Here is a 21,218-nt window from a genome sequence, read left to right as displayed (position 1 = left end):
AGAATTTTCAAAGGTATTTTGACTTGTGTCTTATTTTTGAATAATTTGAGACTTCACCAAAATTTGAAACCAGATCTAGTTACATCAGACTTAAGAAACAGATTATAGCATTCTATGATGATTCATGCCATTTGCTGTGAATTTTTTTGTTTTGTTTTTGTTTTCTTGGCCACTGTGCTCTGCCTGTGGGATCTTAGTTCCCTGACCAGGGATTGAACCTGCTCCCTTGGCAATGAAAGCATGGAGTCCTAACCACTGGACCACCCTGTGAATTTTTTAAAGAGTTCAAAGGGTCCTTCCCCCAACCCCCAGTTTGATCTCTAAAATAACATTTCTAAAAATAGAATTGTTAAATCACTTACCTGAAGATAAAGCTCCTTTTGAGTAGTTTCTTTAGACTTAAATGGATGGTTTTTTTCTGTTTAAAAATGTGTGGGAGCATCTGAGATACTAAGATTTTTCCTTTTTAAGTATTTCCTTTGATCAAGGCAGTTGGTTGTAAACTTTGAGCTTTGCCGTTATTTCTGATGAAACTATGGACAGAAAGTAATATTGTAAGGTATATCTCTATTATCTTATTCTGTCAAACTTTTTAAAATTATGTCCTGTAGTTATGTCATGTAACAGAATGTTTCATTGCATAACTTGCCTTTCAAGACACTTTGAGTAGAATATATCCTTTTCTTTTTTGTTAAAGCATAGTAAACTCTCCTAGGTTAAAACAACAATAAACGTTTATGCTGCTGTTTTTTGTTTTTGTTTTTTCATAAAATTCAGGGACTTATTCTGGACACAATGTATTTTTCTTATTGAAGTATCATAGATCTTGATAGAGCTGTCACAGCAGAAATGGGGGGAAAATACACTGAGAGACATTATGATTCAAAAGAGAAAGCAGCTGGCTCTGTTATATCCTCCTGACTCTTGGTCCAAAAGCAGTGTTTTTGTATTCTGAAGCCAGATGTAAACAGTAGTCATCTATTCAGATTATTAGTAATTTCCTTTCAAAGTAAATGAGACTATATTAGGCTAGAAATTTTAAAATCTGTAGTTGTTTTGGAGAATTTCCTATTTTCATTAGAAATTTAGAATTTTCATTAGAAAACTTCATTTCTTTACTGTTAGTTATATCCTTCTGCTAGTATGTGTTAAAAATATCGTTCTGAAAAATTGACTTGTATTGCTTTTTAGTTGCTAAGTCGTGTCCAACTCAGCAACTCCATGGACTGTAGCATACGAGATTCCTCTGTCTTCCACTATCTCGTGGAGTTTGCTCAAATTCATGTCGATTGAATTGGTGATGATAACTATCTTAACCTCTGTTTCCCCCCCTCTCCATTTGCCTTCACTCTTTCCCAGCATCAGGATCTTTTGCAGTGCATCGGCTCTTGGCATCAGATGGCCAGAGTAATGGAAGTTCAGCTTTAGCAATGGTTCTTCCAATGAATATTGAGGATTGATATCTTTTAAGATCAACTGGTTTGATCTCCTTGCAGACTCAGGGGTCTTCTTTAGCACCACAATAGGATAGCATCAGTTCTCTGGCGCTCAGCCTTCTTTATGGTCCAGTTCTCACATCCGTAGATCTCACATCTCACATCTCACATGACTACTGGTAAACCATAGCTTTGACTATATGGACCTTTGTCAGCAAAGTGATGTCTCTGTGTTAATACACTCTCTAGGTTTTGTCATAGCTTTTCTTCCAAGGAGTAAGCTTCTTTTTAATTTCATGGCTGTGGTCAATGTCTGCAGTGATTTTGGAGCCTAAGAAAATAAAATCTGCCACTGTTTCCACTTTTTCCCTATTTGCCATGAAGTGATAGAACTGGATGCCATAATGTTAGTTTTTTTAATGATGAGTTTCAAGCCAGTTTTTTCACTCACCTCTTTGACCCTCATCAAGAGGCTCTTTAGTTCTCTTCACTTTCTGCCATTATTGTAGTATCATCTGCATATCTGAAGTTGTTGATATTTCTCCGGGCAGTCTTTATTCCAGCTAGTGATTCATCCAGTCTGGCATTTTGCATGATGTATTCTGCCTAGAAGTTAAATAAGCAGGGTGACAATACAGCCTTGACATACTCCTTTTCCATGTTGGACCAGTCTGTTGTCCATGTCTGGTTTTAACTCTTGTGTCTTGACCTGCATACATGTTTCTCAGAATACAGGTAAGGTGGTCTGGTATTCCCATCTCGGATGATTTTCCATAGTTTGCTGTGATCCACACAAAAGCTTTAGTGTAGTTGATGAAGCAGAAGTAGATATTTTTCTGGAATTCTCTTCCTTTCTCCATGATCCAACAAATGTTGGCAATTTGATCTCTGGTTCCTCTGCTCTTCAAAACCCAGCTTGTACTTCTGGAATTTCTCTAGCTTGAAAGATTTTGAGCATAACCTTGCTAGTATGTGAAATGAGCATAGTTGTACAGTAGTTTGAACATTCTTTGGCATTGCCTTTCTTTGGAATTGGAATCAAAGCTGACCTTTTCCAACCCTTTGACCACTACTGAGTTTTCCAAATTTGCCGACATACCGAGTAGAACACTATAACAGCATTATTTTCTAGGATTTACAGTAGCTCAGCTAGAATTCCATCACTTCCTTTAGCTTTGTTCATAGTAATGCTTCCTAAGGATCACTTGACTTTACATTGCAGAATGTCCTGTTCTAGGTGAGTGACCATACCATCGTGGTTATCTGGGTCGTTAAGACCTTTCTCATATAGTTGCCACCTCTTCTTAATCTCTTCTCCTTCTTTTAGGTCCATACCATTTTTGTCCTTTATCATGCCCATCCTTGCACGAAATGTACCCTTGATATCGCCAACTTTCTTGAAGTTATCTCTAGTCTTTCCCATTCTATTGTTTTCCTCCATTTCTTTACATTGTTCATTTTAGAAGGCCTTCTTATCACTCCTTCCTATTCTCTGGGACTCTGCATTCAGTTGGGTATAATTTTCTGTATCTCCTTGGCCTTTCACTTCTCTTTTTTCCTCAGCTATTTGTAAATCCTCCTCAAACAGGCACTTTGCCTTCTTGTGTTTCTTTTCCTTTGCGATGGTTTTGATCATTTCCTTCTGTACAGTGTTATGAACCTCCATCCACAGTTCTTCAGGCATTCTGTCTAACAGATCTAATCCCTTGAATCTATTCCTCACTTCCACTGCGTAATCATAAGGGATTTGATTTAGGTCATACCTGAATAGCATAGTGATTTTCCCTACTTTCTTCAATTTGAGCCTGGATTTTGCAAAGGAGCTAATGGAATGAGCCACAGTCAGCTCTGGGTCTTGTTTTTGCTGTCTATATAAAGCTGCTCTCTTCGGCTGCAAACATAATCATTCTGATTTTAATGTTGACCACTTGGTGATGTCCACATGTAGAGTCGTCTCTTCTGTTGTTGAAAAAGGATGTTTGCTATGACTAGCGTGTTCCTTGACAAAATTCTGTTAGCCTTTGCTGTGCTTTATTTTGTACTCCAAGGCCAAACTTGCCTTTATTCCAGGTATCTCTTCCTGCTTTTGCATTCCAGTCCCCTGTGATGAAAAGGACATCTGTTTTTGGTATTAGTTCTAGAAGGTGTTAGAGGTCTTCATAGATTTGGTTAACTTTAGCTTCTTCAGCATCAGTAGTTGAGGCATAGACTTGGATTACTATGATGTTGAATGATTTGCCTTGGAGACGAACTGAGATTATTCTGTTGTTTTTGAGATTGCACCCAAGTACTGTCCCCCTGGTGGCTCAGATGGTAAAGCGTCTGCCTGCAATGTGGGATACCTGGGTTCAGTCCCTGAATTGGGAAGATCCCCTGGAGAAGGAAACGGCAACCCACTCCAGTACTCTTGCCTGGGAAGTTCCATGGACTGAGGAGCCTGGTAGACTACAGTCTGTGGGGTCGCAGAGTCAGACACGACTGAGCAACTTCACTTCACTGCATTTCAGACTCTTGTTGGCTATGAGGGCTCCTTGTATACTTGAGTTTTTTTGTTTAAAATTATTGCATCTCTTAGAAATAAATATATTACCACATTAAATCTATATAAATTCTTCGGAAAGATTTGTAAAAGATAAAGTGATTAGGAAGAGAAATGTAAACTTTTAATGGTATTGATGGCTGTTGTTTAGGAAGCAGTACTGCTGGAGCAGCCTTTCAGTGCTGTGAAACAAGAACAGCAGAGAAAATGGATTGAAGAGTTGAACAAGCAAATAGACGATGACCGGCAAAGAAAAGCAGAGGAGAATATTAAATCCTCAGTGGTAATTTATAAAGTTTCATGGGTATACAGGGGAAAAAAAATTAAACATCTTTAATCATAAACTTAAAAGTATCCTAAAACTGCATGACAAGACTGGAATATTTAAATTTTTCCACATTTCCTCTTGTGAACCTTTTTTGAATGAGTTTAGTAAGTGCGATTTTGCATAGTTTCTTGTAACTTGTTAGACATTTCCTAATTCTTTGCGTTTTTCATATTCTCTAAGCTTAGCTGTCTCAACGTATGTGGAATCAATACAGAATGCGGTTTTGTTAATTTTCATGATGCTTGTTTTGCTGTGTGGTGACTTTTAGCAATTGTGTTATTTGTCATGTGGGATTTTAAATGTAAAAAGAGTTATTAAAATTCTTAGCAGTTCTTGTTTGTCGTGATTAGGGTGAGGAACGTGACAGATGGGCGATGCATTTTGATTCCTTAAAGAACTATCCTGGTTCTCAGTCTCGACTATCTGCTCAGTCAGTGCAAAAACAACCAGAGTACTTCTGTGTCTCTCCGGACACTCAGGAGCTGGCTGATATCAGCAGTCTTTATACACCTACAGTGGGAAGCCAGATTGAACCTTCAGAGGAGGAACATACAGTGAAACCTTTTAGAGATACAGCTGTGGCAAACATTCAGAAAACGAAGTAAGTTCATTCTTCAGTATTTATTGATGTTTAAGAAAGTCTGTGTGCTTTTTTTTAGGGCTGTTGTATTGTTTATATCTTAATTGTTTTCAGTTTCCTATTTTTATTTATAGTAGAAATGACTCGGTAGAGCTCCCTTGCCTTCCCACTTGTATCTCTTTCAGCTGTCCTATATTAATCTACTTCTTGCCTATCAAAAAAAAAAAAAAATTAGAAATGATGTATTTCAAACAAAAATGAGTTAGTAGTTTGTTAAACCCACCTTTGTGGGTTTTAAGTAGCTAATATGTCTATCTTGGCAGCTTTCTCCGTTCTATGACTGCTCTTTTGGACCCAGCTCAGATTGAGGAACGAGACAGGAGGCGACAAAAGCAGTTAGAACATCAGGTATTGCATTGTAACATGTTGTTCTTTGCCTTAATAGTTAGTAATCGTGGCCTAGATACCTAAGTGAATGGAAATTAAAATTTTGCTATAAATTTATAACACAAGCCTGTACAATCCTGTGATTATATCTGATTCCTACCCCAACTGGCATTATGTTAGAATCTTGCTCATTTTGAGAACTAGGTCGTATCACATGCTACAACCACCTGCCTTCCAAGAGAGGAGGTCTCTAATGTATAGGTTGTATATTTGAAATGATACTGAATCTGTTTAAGTTAGTATTGAGTTGTTTTTGCTTTTTGTTTTTTGTTTTTCCCGCCAGTTCTTCTGAATTCTGTTTAGGGTGAGAATTAGGTCTTTGAAAGGGAAATATATATAAAGGATTGAGGTAAAATTATGATTAAGAAATCTAGCAGATAATATAAGGAAGGAAACTAAGATTAAAATTCTACCCTAATTTTAGTCTAATACTAAAGGGACTTGAATGTCTAATAATTCTTTAAAATGTCTACTGTGTGAAGAATTTGGCTTAGTTCATGTAGTTAACAGTCAGTTAAGTGAACAGACATTTCTAGAGCATCTGCTGTTTTTACCAGGCACTAGGTTAAACACTGAGATTCTTTCCTCAGTTGGTTTTCTTAGTTCTTCTAAGAGCCCTCCTGGGGTTAAAGAAAAGGCATGTAGAACTTGACAGGTGGGAGATGGGGAAAACCTGACATTCTAATTTAACTTGACATTCTAACTTAACTCATGTACATACTACCTTCTCTATATTTGATGAACATTTTGAAACACCAGAAAAATGCTGTGTGAATTTTTTAAATTTATGACAGTGATTTATGTTACTGTTTATGAGTTAGAAAGCTATCACTGCTCAGGTAGAAGAGAAGCGCAAGAAAAAGCAGCTCGAAGAAGAGCAGAGAAAGAAGGAGGAACAAGAGGAGGAGCGTCGCCTAGCCCGGGAACGAGAAGAGATGCAGAAACAGTATGAAGAAGACATACTTAAGCAAAAACAAAAGGAAGTAGGTTATCTGTATCCTAACTGTGACATTTTAAAGTAAAAGTGGGTTTGTTTTTAAAGAAAAAATAAACAGAACATTTGCATGTATTTTGAAATAGTGAAGCTGTATACAGAAGCATTAAAGCTTTGTGTAAAGGTTTTGTAAGTAGGAAGAAAGCTGGAGCTGTTATTTTTTCAAAAGATTTTTTCACAGATGCTATTTTTTTCTCTCCTCTGAGGAGAGGGGAGGTCAAGATGAGTTATTACAACATAAAACAAAAATTTTCCATATGCTTAATTTTGAAGTGTTTCCTAAGCAATGATGATTAATTTCTAGACATGTTAAGAGAAATGATTGGGCTTTCTGTCTGTATTCATTTGTGAACAGGAGCATTTACTTGCAGAATGACTGGCTGGGATTGATCATAGATTCTGTTGCTATGTTGAAGGATTCCTCTGTGCTAATTAAAGATCTGTTAAAAAGAGTAGGAGAACCTCTGTAGCAAGTGGTGCAGACTGCATAGGTATGGTGATACCAAGCGCTGTGTTTGAGTGGACCTGACAAAGAGCAGATTATACAGTGACGTTCGATCGCCAAAGGTTCATGAGATTTACAGAATAGACAACGCAGCACTTGCCCTGGAGCTTGGAGGCGGCGTGGTGGCGTCGAGAGCTCGCCTTTTCTTGCCAGTTCCCGCTTGCAACCTTTGCTTCAGAATTAGCTGATGAATGTACAAATGGTTTAGTTTCTGATTTGGATACATAGAATGTGCTGAGCCAACTATATCTATGAAATAACTACGTACATGAAAAAAGAATGTCATTTGCTTGAATTGTAAAAAATGACCATAAGTCTTGAGTATTAGTTCTTAATTATCTAGTGGGTTGGCAAAAAAGTTTGTGATTTTTTTCTAACATGAAGAAACTCAAAACTTTCTGGCCTCTCTAGTTTTCTTTTACCTTAATAAAATTATGGAGTTGACCATTGGTTTTAGAAGCTTTGGAAACTTTATTAGTATAATCTTGAGTGGGCGAAAGAGTTTTTGTGTTTGTGGTCTAATCAGCTGTAGAAAAAGATACTAAAATATGAGCTCCAAAAAGGAAGGAACTTTGTTCTGTTGGCTGCGCTACTCAGTTTCTTGAATAGTGCCTGGCATATAGTAGGACCTTAGAAAATTATTATTACTGAGAGAGAATAGTCACGTCTGTACATGTTTGATAATTGTACTTATAACTTTGTGCACTTCGACATTGATAGGAAATGATGACTCTGCAGACGAATAAGCTGTTCCAGACGATGCAGAGAGCGCAGGAGCTGGCACAGAGGCTGAAACAAGAACAGAGAATCCGAGAATTGGCTCAAAAGGGACATGACACTTCTAGATTGATTCAAAATCTAGGCAGTAAGCACAACTAGAATTTTATTTATATAGTATTTTTTTAAGATTGAGAATAAAAAAAAAAAAGATTGAGAATAATTGCCTCTTTTTAATACCTTTAAACACTTGTTAACTAAGTACTTTTTAACGAATTTCAAACTTTGAACTAATGTAATTTTATAATGCTTACTTGGGAAATTGCGTTAAGAGTAGAACTAAATAATGCTGAACTTTTCAGTATCTTTTCACATATATTTTCTTAACGTTTCCCTCACAATAGGTAAAATGTATTTTGTACCCATTTGTACAGAGTTGTCCATTAAGTAATCACCCTAAGTTCAGTAAGGGATAAAAATGCTGGTAACTTTTTATAAGAAACTTTAGGCTAGCCCTTCTAAATTTTTATTGCAGTGTTTACACTACTTGATTAAACTAAAAGTCTTATATGCATTTACTTGCTGCTGCATCATTTTATCAGTAAAACTTACTTCTCTTGCCAGTTGATACAATACAAGTGGAATATAATGCCTCTACTAACAACACTGGAAACTCAAGACATGGCTTGGATGGAGTGAGTGGTAAGATGGATACATACATCAACTCTACAACCTCTCCCAGGAAGGACACTGGTGTGCAGACAGGTATTGGTTGATAAATGGTGATTTGGCTTAAAGTTTACTTAAAATCACAGTTAAAATTAAGTTAAATTAATTTAAAGTTTAAAATTAAGTTCAAGTTTAAAATTTAAAGGAATTTAAGGTTTTCAAGTAAGAGAAAATGAAGATATCTCTTGGTTTTTAATTTCACTATAGCATCTTTATTAAGATATAATTTACATAGCATTAAATTAACCCCTTTAAAGGATACAATTCAGTGTTTTTTAAAGGATACAATTCAGTTTTTATATTCAGAGTTGTACAGCCATCACCATAGTTATTTTTTAGAACATTTTTACCACTCCAAAAAGAAACTCTGTACCCATCAACAGTCATTCTCCATTTCCTCCTTCCTCTCTATTCCTGGGCAACCACCAGACTACTTTCTGTCTCTGGATTTGTCTATTCTGGACATTCCATATGATTGAAATCTTTTCTGTCTGGATTCTTTCACTTAGCATGTTTTAAGGTTCATTTCTGTTGTAACATATGACAGTAAGGCTTCATCCTTTTTATCACTGAACAGTTTTCCATTTTATGCATATACCACCATATTTTGTTTTTGTTCCTCCATTTAATTCCACTTTTTGGCTATTAGAGATAACACTGCTGTGAGCATTACTGTACAAATATTTACGTAGACATAGATTTTCAGTCTCTTGGGGGAGAAGAGTAGCATTGCAAAGTCATGGAGTAACTATGTTTAAAGTTTTGAAGAACTACTAAACTGTCTTCCAAAGCAGCCATACCATTTTACATTCCCACCACGATGTCTGAAGGTTCCAGTTTCTTTATAGCCTCACTCGTACTGATTCTCATGGTTGTAAAGTGCTCTCATCATGACTGCTGACATTAAGCATCTTTTCATGTGCTTCTTTTAAATTTTTACGTAAGTAATTAAGTAATACCCATGTTGGGTGTCATTATCATAGGCTTACTGTGAATCCTTTCAGCCTTCCACCTATATGTCCAGGAAATGTCTTTTTTAAAGTAATTAAAAAAAAAATAACTTCCAGTAACTTTTTATTTTGTTTTAAAACGTAAAATTGAGATATAACTGACGCATAACATTAGTTTCAGGTATATACCATGACGTTTATACTGTCAGTGGCACAGACTGGGGCTCCAAACAAGTGTAAAGCTCTTTTCTGGGAGATAGCAGCAGGCTGCAGAGAGGCAGAGGTGTCTGTGAGATGGGTTGCTCTGAGAAACCAGCAGGACTGGGTGTGTGCAGACCTGGGGCCTGCCCCTAGGCCTTTCTCATGGAAAGATGAGGGTGTGTGTTTCAGCTTTGTCCGGTGCTCTGTGGTTGGTAACCTGCCAGTAATTGTCTCTTCAACTGTTTTAGTCTCATGAGACCTGGAACACACACCCCATTGGTTAGAGTTCTGTGGGACCTGCAAGCAGAAGCCCTTGGCCGCTGGGACCCGGTGTTGTAGGGTATCCCCTGGCGGCACCTGCAAAACTTGGTACACCATACAAGCCTATAAACTTCTGGGGAAACACTGCCTTGCTGGCGTAAAGCAGAGAAAAATGCAAAGGTTACATCTAATGACCTCCATTCCCTGAGAGCTTATCCATAGGCCCCTCGATGTGTGCCAAACTTAAGCCTTTCCTTCAGGCTAAACCTTTTGGAAAAGCAAGTAGGGATCTTTCTCAGAAAGACTGGTGGTTTGTTTTAGCCTGCTGCTTATGCAGTGTCCTTGGCGTTGATACTCTGTCAAGAGCTATTTCTCTGATTGTTACAGTTTCATGGGACCCAAGAATAAGGCAATGGGACCCTGGCCTCCAGAGCCAGTCTGTCAGGGGGCAGCCACTGGTCAACAGATGCAGAAACCAGGGCACCAGGTGCTCGCAGAAGTTCCCTGCCAGGAGATACTGGCTGTCTGGCCTGGAGTAAAGGGAGAGGGTGAAGATGGCAGGCAGCAGCTAGAACAAGGGGGAGGGAGAGTGCTAAGATGCCTCCTGCCACTCCCCTGGAAGCTCCGGAGTGTAACGGCAGGGGCAGCAAGGTGGAAATAACAGGCCTAGTGGTGGTGGTTCTTTTTTTAAAATAAAAGGTGATGCCCACCAGCCTCTTTCCACACCCCCATGTGAGAGAGAGGATTCCAGCAAGCCCGTAGATGTGTTGTTACATGCCTACCCCTTGGGGCAACGCTTCAACTAATTTTTTTTTCAACCTAATTTTAAATGAGCTTCCTTCGTATCGGTGTGATTGGCTGCCTCTGCACTGGGCCCGGAGTAGGTGACCCTTGAAGAGCTCTTTTTCCCTTCTGCTGTAGCTTTGAGTCTAGTTTTGGTTTTCATGTTAGATGTTTTGGGGCATTTATCTATTCTGTGCAGATCTTAAAAGTGGGGATGCTCAGTGTGGGGTTCAAACCCTTCGCTCCTTGGAGGAAAGCTCCTGAGTCTTGACTTCCTCCCAATTGTGGGTTGTAGCACAGGGACAGGGTTTATAGCTCGATGGTGGCTCAGCCTCTCTCACCTGCTTGGATAGTGGGGCTTTCTCACTTGCCCAGTATGTAGGGGTCGCCCAGCCAGTTTTTTAGGTTTTTTAAGAGGGAATTGTTCCATATGTATGTGTAGGTTGAGTGTGTCCATTGGAGGTGAGTTCAGTATCTTCATAGGTCACCACCTTGAACTAGAGCCCTTCACTCTTTAAACTAATTACCAGTAGACCCTGCTATCAGGTATTTGTGGTCTTGGTAACTTAGACAAAAAAACAATCTGGCTTGCCATTAAGTAGGGGATAATATTCCTCTGGAAATAGGAGTTGGCTGGTACTGTCTTAAAGAAATCCATTCTCTACATAACACGATTTTCTGCCAGTTAATCTTAGATCTTTCTTCAGTATAACAAGATTACCCACATCCTATGACAGGAAAGTAGAAAGGAATTTGAAAAAGGAAGAGAGAGTTAAAGCAACCTGCTTAGTTATCTGAAATCATTCTGCTCATGAGCCCTTGGTATTTTTTTAATAGTTAGCTCTTAGTGTGAAATCTGGTTTGGTCCCTTCTCTATGTCCAGAGTAATAACAAAGTTATATAAATCCTACACATCAACTAAAGTCAAACTAAGTTTTTAAGACTGTGAAATTATGTATATCATCACTGGGTGACTCTGAGGGAATGTAATCCATCAGGGTCCTCAAATATCAGTAGAGTAATTAAAGATGACTTAATTTAGAAAGGGATTATTTTCAAAGGAGTGGATGTGCGGGAATATAGCAGTAATGCTCTGGTGCTAGTGGCAACTGGAGTGTTACTGGAATCTAGAGGACAAGCGTTGGATAGAGGTAACTTGGAGGGAAACTGTGACCTCTGGGAAAGGTAGTCAGCCTGAGGTTAGCTCATAGGGACTGAGACAGTGGAATAAATACCCTGAATTGTCTTTTCCTTTCCTGTAATCTGCATATGAACTCTTGATAAAAACAGAAGCCCAAGGATCCAGAAAACCACTGATAAGGTTCTTACCAATCAGCCTGAGAGCAGGGGAGAGAAGGGTGTAAATGGGTCTAAAGTGGCAAACGATATCCAGTATGAGGATGATGTGGGCTGGGCAGCCTTACTAGTAGGAATTAGTCCTGGGGCAGCTCTAGCCTGGAGTAACACATTTAGATTAATAGGTGGACTTCTTTTTTTTTTAATGGGCAATCCAGACCTCCTTTACTTAGCTACTTGTGAATTTAAAATTTCAATCATATGTGGAAAAATAGCCTTTGTAAGTTTGAGGCTACCAGCTGTTGTGGCAGTAGAGCATATGTATAATCATGAACATTATATAAGTTGTAAGGAAATTTCAGATGTCTTTTTTCCCAATGGTGAACTTTTCTTGTTTTCAAAATGGAAAAAAGGGAAAGGTTATATGCAATTCAGGGATAGTCTGCTGGCATAGCATGATGGTACATGAAACATTAAAACAAATACATGAAATGCACTATCAGTAGCAATCAACATTTCCCTAAAAATTATAATCTTGCATTTCTAAGTGAAAACCAGGACAAATCCTGTTTGGAAGTTGGGTTTAAAAAGTGATCTCTATTATGTGATGGTAAGAATGAATCATCTTGAGATTCTGGTATGTGCTACAGGTTGAATGACCCTTGAATGCAATAAGCTGGAGTTGAGGGGAGGGGGCAGTTGTGCATGGAGGCACAAATATTGTATATTAATAGTTTCACTGGTATAAGGAATCTGGGGTTCATGAACAAATTCACGTATGGATAGTTGAGTGAGGTTGCTGGGGTTTGGGAAGGAGGTGGAATGGGGAGTTACTGCAGTGGGTGCAGGGTTTCTGCGGGAGGTGTTGATTGGTTCTGGAATTGTGTGGCCTCATGGGTGTGCTTGGTACCACTGAATTGTGCACTTAAAAAGGGTTTAATGAAAGATTTAGGAAAATTAGAACACTTGTGCCTTATTGGTGGGAATGTAAAATGGTTCAGCTGTGATGGCAAACTGTGACACTGCCTCAGAAAATTTAAAGTACGATTACTGTATGGTCCAGCAGTTCCACTTACGGGTGTAGACCCAAAACAGCTACAAAGTGAGGTCTTGAATAGCTGTCCCCTGACAGATGAATGAATAAAAATGTGGTATATACACAATGGAATTACTCACACTTTAAAAAGGGAGGAAATTCTGACATATGCTACAGCTTGGATGAACCTTGAGGACATTATGCTAACTGAAATAAGTCACAAAAAAACAAATACCTTAGATTCTACTTGTGTTTATAGTGGTCAGAATCATACAAGGTAGGATGGTGGTTGCCACCAGGTGGCAGGAAGGGGGAAGTTGTTTAGTGGGTATAGAGGTTTTTCTTTGTTGGAATATAATTGCTTTACAATGTTGCCTTAGTCTCTGCTGTACAAGGTGAAAGGGCCATATGTATGTAGGTATCTCCTCCCTCTTGAGCCTTCTTCCCACCTCCCCCATCCCCCACCTCTAGGTCAATATGGGACACTGAGCTGAACTCCCTGCTTTACAACAACTTTAGAATTTATTTTCAAAACAAAGTTTTTGAGGGCAATTTTAATACCTTTGAAAAAATGGTTAAGATGGGTAAGTTTTGCATTATGCATATTTTACCACAATTTTAAGAAAAATTAATCACCTGAAACTTTTTTTTAGATGACTTAAATATAGGAGTATTTACCAATACAGAATCACGCTGTGGATCGGTGTCAGAGAGGGAAATTATAAATTGTTCATCCCCTGAGATTGTTGCAGAATTTAATGAACAGTTTAACACTAAGAATAACAAGCAAGAACTAGTAAGTCAGATTAAAGGAGCCAACTTAGAAAAAGAAAACAGTTGGTATAATGACCAGTGTAATCAGATCACAAGAACAGAGACGCAAACAAAACATATGAAGAAATGTCCTAAAAGGCCTGACTGGAACATAAATAAGCCACTCAGAAGGTATATTCCCGCATCAGAAAAGTACCCTAAACAACTTCAAAAGCTGAGAGAAGAAAAAAAGATAAGAAGGCAGATGGAACTGCTTCATTTGATTGAAAGAAGTAATCCTGGACAAATCTCTCAAAATAGAGGCACTTCACCAGAAGTTCTTCATTCATCTCATCAAGAAACTGAGCCAAGTTTCAGGCGGCAGCTAGTCAGAAAGGTAAAGCTGTTCTAAAAAATATTTTTTAAAATGCATCAAAGTTTTTAGAATGAGACTACAGTTCCTCACATGCATGTTTTGACAAGAAATTTGCTTTAGTTGATTTTACACCAGGGGTCAGCAAACTATGGCCCACGGGCAAAATACTGTTATGTGCAAAAGCAGGCTGCAAATGTAGTAACTGCCACCTGCTGTTGCACATGCAGTATTTTAGGAACACATCCATGCTCATTCTTACGTCTGTGGCTAACTTCACGCTGCAAGAAAAGTTTTATCAGAGTAATTGCAACAGACACCACGTGACTTACAAAGCTGAGTCTACTATCCTTTACAGAAAAAATTTACACTTAAACCCTGTATAGATTTCTTTATTCAAATACCCATTCAAAACTCTTGTTTATAGTCTGTACATAGCTTCCCAGGTGGCTCAGTGGTAAAGAATCCACATGCCAATGCAGGAGACCTGGGTTCAATCCCTGGGGTGGGAAGATCCCCTGGAGAAGGAAATGGCAACCCACTCCAGTATTCTTGCCTGGAGAATCCCACGGACAGAGGAGCCTAAGTCCAGGAGGTTGCAAAAGAATTGGACACAAAGACTAAAACCAGTGACAATGAATATTTGAACCAACACTCATTGAGAGAAATATAATCCATATATCCAGAGGATAATGGGCAAGGTCAGGAATGACTGGTTTGGTTTCTCTGGAGAAATACCTAGCTTATTATTACCTAGTATCTTTTGCTCAAATCATTGAGAAACACTAACAAGTAAACCACTACAGTTATTTGTGGGGATATATGGAAATGCTGTTATTTACTCCTTTCTACATTTGTGTATCCATCATATAGGAAGAAGAACCTCTGAGAACTAATTGTTTTAGCAGGGAAAGGTATGTTATGGTTTTCATTGCTACTTAGCGCTTTCTATGTGATATAAAGGTCAGCCTAAGCAGGAATGAGACATTTTCTGTTAGCTCCAGATTTAAACAGTGTTGATTTTCCAGATGTCAGCAGTGGAATAGACATTCTCCTTGGATTGAGAGGAGAGGGAAATGACTGGTTAGCAATGAGAAAATAACCAATGGTAAATTTAGAATTGTTAGATTTTTATTCTCTGCTTTTGGGTATGAACCATCTGGTTTAGAGCTGTCTCTGAATGTGGCTCTAATAGCAAGTTTACTTCAGGTGGCATAAGTTGTTAAATTTAAGTTTTCTCCCTGTTCTAAAGTGTGTCTGTATATGTATATCCTCAGGAAGTAGTAATAACTCCCAAATTAATCCCATTTTATTGGCTTATTTTAGGAAAAATTATCATAAAACTCAAGCCTTTTATACACAGTGTTCCCTAAGATGTTATAAGTACATTTAGCATAAACTGAAAAGTGACTGAAGAATAGAAAATGCTTAATCTAAAATAAAAGACACAATAGTTGATTAATGCTTTAAGTCCTTTATTGTGTTTTGGGAAAATACAGGTCTCAGTCGCCACCAATTCCGGCAGTGAAAAGCAGAACGCAACAAACTCAGACACTAAAAAATAGTAATTATGAAAGAGAGAATCTGATATCAGGACATAGTCAAACAGAATTATCACCTGGGATTTCCGATCCATTTCACTTTATTCCGTATGTCCGAACCAACGAGGTCTATTACCTGGATCCAGATGCACCATTGTCTAGGCCTGTAACCCAGGATCCTCAGTACCAAAATGCTCATGGTAAGTAAATGTATCCCCACCCTAAACTCAAAATCCAAATTAGTATTTGAGTAATACTAGTAAGTTTTACCCCAGGAGGGGTAGGATTTCACTCTTTTGGAGTCAACTATAAAATTTTGTATTGAATATGTATTACTTAAATTGGTGCTTTCCTAGGATATAAATTAATGAATCCCTAGAAAATTATAGCATAGGGCTATTTCATAGTATCAAAAATGTATTTGATTTTTGTCATTTACATCCTGTCTCACTCACCTCAGACCGAGAACAAGAGCTGTTTGCCTCTGACCATCTCAGGGACCCACTTCTTAATCCTAACTTGGTGAAAAACAGGGATCGACAACAAGCAATCCTTAAGGGACTATCAGATCTGAGACAGGTATGAGCCTTTCAAAAGTGTAGTGTGGCCATATTCTGGTGGAGGACTGTTAGAATGGCTAAGCAGTTACTTCAGCCTAACTGATGGATTACATGACTTAGGTCACCTCTTTTCTTCTATTTGATTCACATTGCCATCTCTAAGAGTATTTCTTTCCAGCATGAAATCATGAGACATGAGTATTAAAACAACTTTATTGAATGAAAATGCATACATTTGAAATGGCAAAGCATGATCAATAAGGCCCGAAAACCAAAGGCAGAAAATAAGTACAGTTGTGGTTTAATTCTTAGTAATGCAGTTCACAAATTTTTTTAAAATGAATGTATTGGCTGTATTTAGAACAGAGCATTGATGTAAGACCCAAAGAGTACTATATACTCAGTGTGAAATTACATGTATCGTCTTACCAGACTTTTTCTCCCAGACCAACTGTGACTCATTACCTTGCTCAGGTAAAAATTCCAATATTTAAGTCTATAACTTTTCTCTATCACGTAGCCTTGAACAAACACCTGTTGCTGTGCTTTAAAAAATAATAACATACAAAACTGTGTTTGCAGTTAGTCTCGATTCACAGTATACTTTTCCAAAATAAACTGTAGTTTTAGGAGTACTTTTTCCATGTCCAGTCATTTACAAAGGCCTCCTGTATTTTAAGTTGTTGATTCAAGTGTTTGTTAACAATTTTTTTTCTATAAAGCTAGAAAATCACCCCCACTAATACAGGATTATCAAGAATCCTTTAGCTTTTTTACACGTTAGCGTTGGTTACACCTAGATTGAGTTTTGTAACTCAAGCTCAGTAATTCACACATATTTTACTTATATTACCTTTCAAAATGACAAGCATACTCTAGCTTAGAGGAGACAAAAGTTGTGAGGTTAAGAGAAAGAATGTAATACACATACACCTTCACCTGTATAGTGACCATGTCGTGGTTCAGCAGGGCCTTGTGCCAGCCACTAAGGTTAATGCAGTCAACATATACACTGGATGTTAAGGGAGACTCAGGATCTTTTTAAGACATTTGAGGAAAAGGTAAGGGGGGTGGCACCTCTTTAAGGAAGGCCATCTATATTGGTTTTATGGTAAAAATATGAAGACAGTCTTACAAATCTATAATAGCTATCTATATATAGTAAGTACAGTATCCGAGTGAGAAAGTCTGGTATAAAAATTGAAAACATGTTTTGAAAGTAAATATAGAATAGGGTTAATTTGCACACCTTACTAACAAATCAATGTGATTTCAGGGCCTTCTCCAGAAGCAAAGGGAGTTGGAAACTAATCTCATGCCTTTAGCTGCAAATCAAGAAGAGAATTTTAGTTCTTCATTTTAAATGTAGAAAATTAAATCCTTCATTTGTGTTCCAAATTATAAAATGTGGTTGTTGCTTAACTGTGTTTACAAGTAGCCTAAATTTATTTTTTAAATGCTTATTTAAAACTTGTACATTATGTAGAAAAATGCTGTGTATGTATATTATGTATTTAAAACAATAAAACAGTTTAATAAAAGCTCAGTTAAGAAAAAGTTACCTGCTCTGTCACAATGTGGGTATTCATCTACTTACCTTAACACAGCCTGGAGTTTACAGATAATGTTCTTCCACACTTTACATGTAGGCTTACTAATTGAAACACCACTTATCTATTATATTCTATAAAAAGAGTTTGAAGAGTAGGACCTACAGTTCTTTTAGTGGCCAAAGGAAGGTCTGATGTCCCAACATTATTACTAAAATAGCCCAGATTCAGCTTAGGCTTATGAGGAAGTTTTTTAAAGTCCTTTTGATGACTTTTATTGTAGAAACTATAGTTTTTAAAAACGTCTACAAGTTTGTATTAGTAATGAAGAAGCATTTTTTTTAACCAATACATGTGGATTCAAAATTTTTATCATCTCCACCATGTACTTTGGTACAGCACTTAAGTGCTTACTTACCACCTGAAAAATATACATACATTTTTTTCTAACAATTTAAAAACCTGTAGCAAAGTTGGTTTCAAACTGTTAATAAACTGCCTGTAATAACAGAAACCTATCTTTTGAAATATGAAACTGAATTTGGTTAAGTCTAAGGACCACACAAGCACTGAAAAAAATAAAAGCTTGACCAAAATTTTAGTAACAGGCAAAATTACATGGTTAAGTCTAAAGATAAAAAATAATGCTGCCTGGTATTAAGTCCTAAGTACATAGTTTTACAACCTAATGAAATTGCTTTGTTCGATAAATCCTGAGGTATCGAGCCAAAATCCTGTAAATATTTATTAACATCACTGGCTTATACCTGTGTAAAAACACTATACAAAAGCTTAAATAAATACAATAGTTGATACATCATTTCAGCAAAAGTATTTGGGATAATCTGACATTAGAGGAAGAAAAGTAAAGCCACTACTGTGCACTATCCTTTTGCAAATATCCTAGTTTTATATATAAAACAAGCTTCAATTTGAAGCCAAAGTACAGATGACATATAAAGTGTAAAACTTAGAAGTGCCAACATGAGATAATTCAAGTACAATATATGTTAAAAATATATATATTTATTTCAATTTTCAGAGGCTTCAACTGTTACAGGCCATCATGATTTAAATAAGAGGGGGAAAAAAATGAGAAAGGAAAAACCTTTTGTTTAAAGAAATATAAATTGTTAATTCACTTTTAAGAAACAGAAAAAAGTCCATAACAACCTATTTTAAAAATGACTGTAATTATTTCTCTTTTGAAAATGGCCTGCAAGAATCACTTTTCCACCAACTTAATGGAGATGGAGAGTTCTCTCTATCCAAGCTTTGAGTATAAGCAGATAAAAAGTCATTTTCACTTTCTTGAGTCTGACTTGATGAAAGGGCATATGGTGTGCCCAAAAATGTCTGATGAGTGAGAACATTAAAATGACTAAACTGATGGGACATAGTTAATCGACTGTGATAAACCTGAAAGCTGCTATATGAATCTTGTTCAGCTGAATTACTGTTCTCTCCTTCAGAGCACACTCTATCAATAGAAGCTCTCTCTGCAGAATCAATTTGATAAGTCTCATCTTCTAATAAACTTTTTTGCAAGTCAAGAGACGATTGCAACTCAATTTGAATATTGTTTTTTTGATCTGTTCCACGTGATCCTTTGGTCTCTTTCTCCAATATTTCTGAATGAAAATTGCTGCATACTTCTATTTGTGAGATTTCATCCCCTGAATCCAGAGACATATCCTCTTCATCCTTTTCATCGTTTTCTATAAGAGCTACATTTAAAAAACAAAAAGTCCTCCTCTATTGAAATACACAATTTGTTTAAGTTTTAAAATTATACACTACTCACACAATATAACGCGTCAGGGTCTGCAAGTCCACAATCCCTTAAAGCTTGGTCTTCTGCCACAAGTTCACTTAGTCACAACACTCACACTAGGTGTGAATGTCCAGATAATCCGATGCTAAAAGCTTCTGCGAAATGTGTTCACGTTTAATGTTGGGAAATCCCAACTCCCAGCTCCAAAGGGGTTAATGTCAAAACAGCATCTAAAGTTATACGGTAATTCAGTATTTGACAAGACAAAAATAAAATAAAAATTCTGACATCTAGCTTCACTGGATTACTACTAAACTGGTTAGCTCTATCAAATGTTCGATCATCTCTCTTTTCCTCGAAAACAAAAAGTACATCTTTCATTTTACATAAAACCTGGAACCAAAGCAGAGGCCATCTCACAAAAGACTAAAGCTATGGATATCTCTACTACTTTATCATTAAACTGCTTTAAATCACAACAGAAGCCAGTAATACTTACATTACCTCCAAAGAAAATGCTTACTCTATATAAGTATAGTATGCAGTCTACCATTAACAGCTTACACAGACTACAGTATAATAAATGAGATTTTGTATATTCTAAGTAAAAGAATGATAAATGCCTTGAAACACCTCCCCTGAAGCTGTTTACACTGAGGTGAGCAGTTTCAAAATAAGTTTTCATTATATGAAATCAAAGCAAAACCATTCTTTTTCTGTCTACCTTAAAGAAAATGAAAACTACTGAAAAGTTACCTGACTGTGACTCAAGATTCTCATTAGCACCAAGCAATGGAAGGTTTTCTTCTGTGATTGAGTTGTGATAGCCCACAAGGTTTTTAAAGTTTTGCATGAAGTCTTCAGCAGTTGCAACCACTATTCCATTATCAGTATAACTAGAAATCATCTTGATACTCTTTTCTATTTGGGGGAAAAAAATGTTGAATATAAAACACCTGAAGATATAAAATTATAACGCCTGCCCGCAGCCCTCAAAAAACCCTCCTCCACATTTTCATAAACACCCCACACAGTACCACAAAATCCTTTCATCCACATTCCTGTATTCATAGTAGAAAACTTAAGAGCATTTGCTTTACCTGTTAAAAAGACTATGTGTCGGTGCTGTATGTTCTGAGCCTGAAGTCTGATAAGGCAATCCAATTCTGGAGCATTTCGAGTTTGTGAATCACAATTGTGGTACGACAAAATTTCAACCAGATGTTTCTTCTGATAGACATTCAGTAGTGTCAGCAGACTTAGAGCTTTAGCATTCAATCTGTGAAATTAAGTAGGTTCAGTATCTGATCTGCATCTCTAAAATTTAGTATGGATGTTTTCGCTTGAAATTAACAGCATAATTTCTCAAGAGAGGCAACTGATCACAACCACACTGCCTAGCTCACTGCCTGATGTATGGGTGCTTCTGAGTTGAGGAAGAGTAGAAACTGCAATCCCATGGTTAAAGGCTTTCTCTGGGTCCAAAGCCTGAGGACCAGTTACTCAGTTCAGACAAAAATCTCAACTTACTAAATAAATTTCACTTCTCTTCAGCTTCACTAATTTAGAAATGTAATGAAAGGCGTAAAGGACAGAAAGATATAAATCTTTCCTTCCAAAAGAACATGGCTCTAAGCTATCTCTACCTCCAGACACAAGGCAACCTGTGGCAGAATTATTGGCTGTTGTCAGAGATGAGAGTACTAACTTGAACAGGTTATACCTTTGGGCCTCAGTGTTGGTATCTGTTATAAAAGACTTGCCCAATGCCTAAACTTCACATGATTTGATGTTTTTAAAAAATCAAATTCAATGAAAATTTAAAATTATTTAGGCCTGAATTTCCCTAATTGTGTGCCATGGAA

At 37.2% G+C, this 21,218-nt stretch overlaps 2 protein-coding genes across 12 annotated transcripts in view; one reads left to right on the top strand and one right to left on the bottom strand.

Annotated features, from left to right (window-relative positions):
* Positions 1 to 17,590, top strand: part of CCDC66 (coiled-coil domain containing 66) — a 132,110-nt gene extending 114,520 nt beyond the window's left edge. For 7 of the 8 annotated variants that reach the window (XM_044933829.1, XM_044933828.1, XM_006071701.3 and 4 more), the window contains 11 exons: positions 4,127 to 4,258; positions 4,654 to 4,904; positions 5,207 to 5,291; positions 6,152 to 6,313; positions 7,550 to 7,694; positions 8,171 to 8,311; positions 13,456 to 13,952; positions 14,802 to 14,842; positions 15,428 to 15,669; positions 15,930 to 16,048; positions 17,306 to 17,590. In XM_044933829.1, coding sequence (XP_044789764.1) covers positions 4,127 to 4,258; positions 4,654 to 4,904; positions 5,207 to 5,291; positions 6,152 to 6,313; positions 7,550 to 7,694; positions 8,171 to 8,311; positions 13,456 to 13,952; positions 14,802 to 14,842; positions 15,428 to 15,669; positions 15,930 to 16,048; positions 17,306 to 17,392 — 1,902 coding nt within the window. In that variant the 3' untranslated portion in view covers positions 17,393 to 17,590. The remainder of the gene's footprint in view (positions 1 to 4,126; positions 4,259 to 4,653; positions 4,905 to 5,206; positions 5,292 to 6,151; positions 6,314 to 7,549; positions 7,695 to 8,170; positions 8,312 to 13,455; positions 13,953 to 14,801; positions 14,843 to 15,427; positions 15,670 to 15,929; positions 16,049 to 17,305) is intronic. The other variant, XM_025272120.2, reaches the window with a different exon arrangement.
* A 995-nt stretch (positions 17,591 to 18,585) lies between these two features.
* Positions 18,586 to 21,218, bottom strand: part of TASOR (transcription activation suppressor) — a 49,317-nt gene continuing 46,684 nt past the window's right edge. For 2 of the 4 annotated variants that reach the window (XM_025272115.2, XM_006071698.3), the window contains exons 22-24: positions 20,454 to 20,632; positions 20,110 to 20,274; positions 18,586 to 19,306 (exon numbers count right to left, since the gene is read on the bottom strand). In XM_025272115.2, the coding sequence (XP_025127900.1) occupies positions 18,774 to 19,306; positions 20,110 to 20,274; positions 20,454 to 20,632 (877 nt within the window). In that variant the 3' untranslated portion in view covers positions 18,586 to 18,773. Of the gene's footprint in view, positions 19,584 to 20,109; positions 20,275 to 20,453; positions 20,633 to 21,218 lie in introns of all 4 variants that reach the window. The other 2 variants (XM_025272116.2, XM_025272118.2) reach the window with 1 other exon arrangement.

Source organism: Bubalus bubalis, chromosome 21 (genome assembly GCF_019923935.1).
Source record: "Bubalus bubalis isolate 160015118507 breed Murrah chromosome 21, NDDB_SH_1, whole genome shotgun sequence".
NCBI classification, from domain to species: Eukaryota; Metazoa; Chordata; class Mammalia; order Artiodactyla; family Bovidae; genus Bubalus; species Bubalus bubalis.
This window is presented reverse-complemented; position numbering and strand designations above follow the sequence as displayed.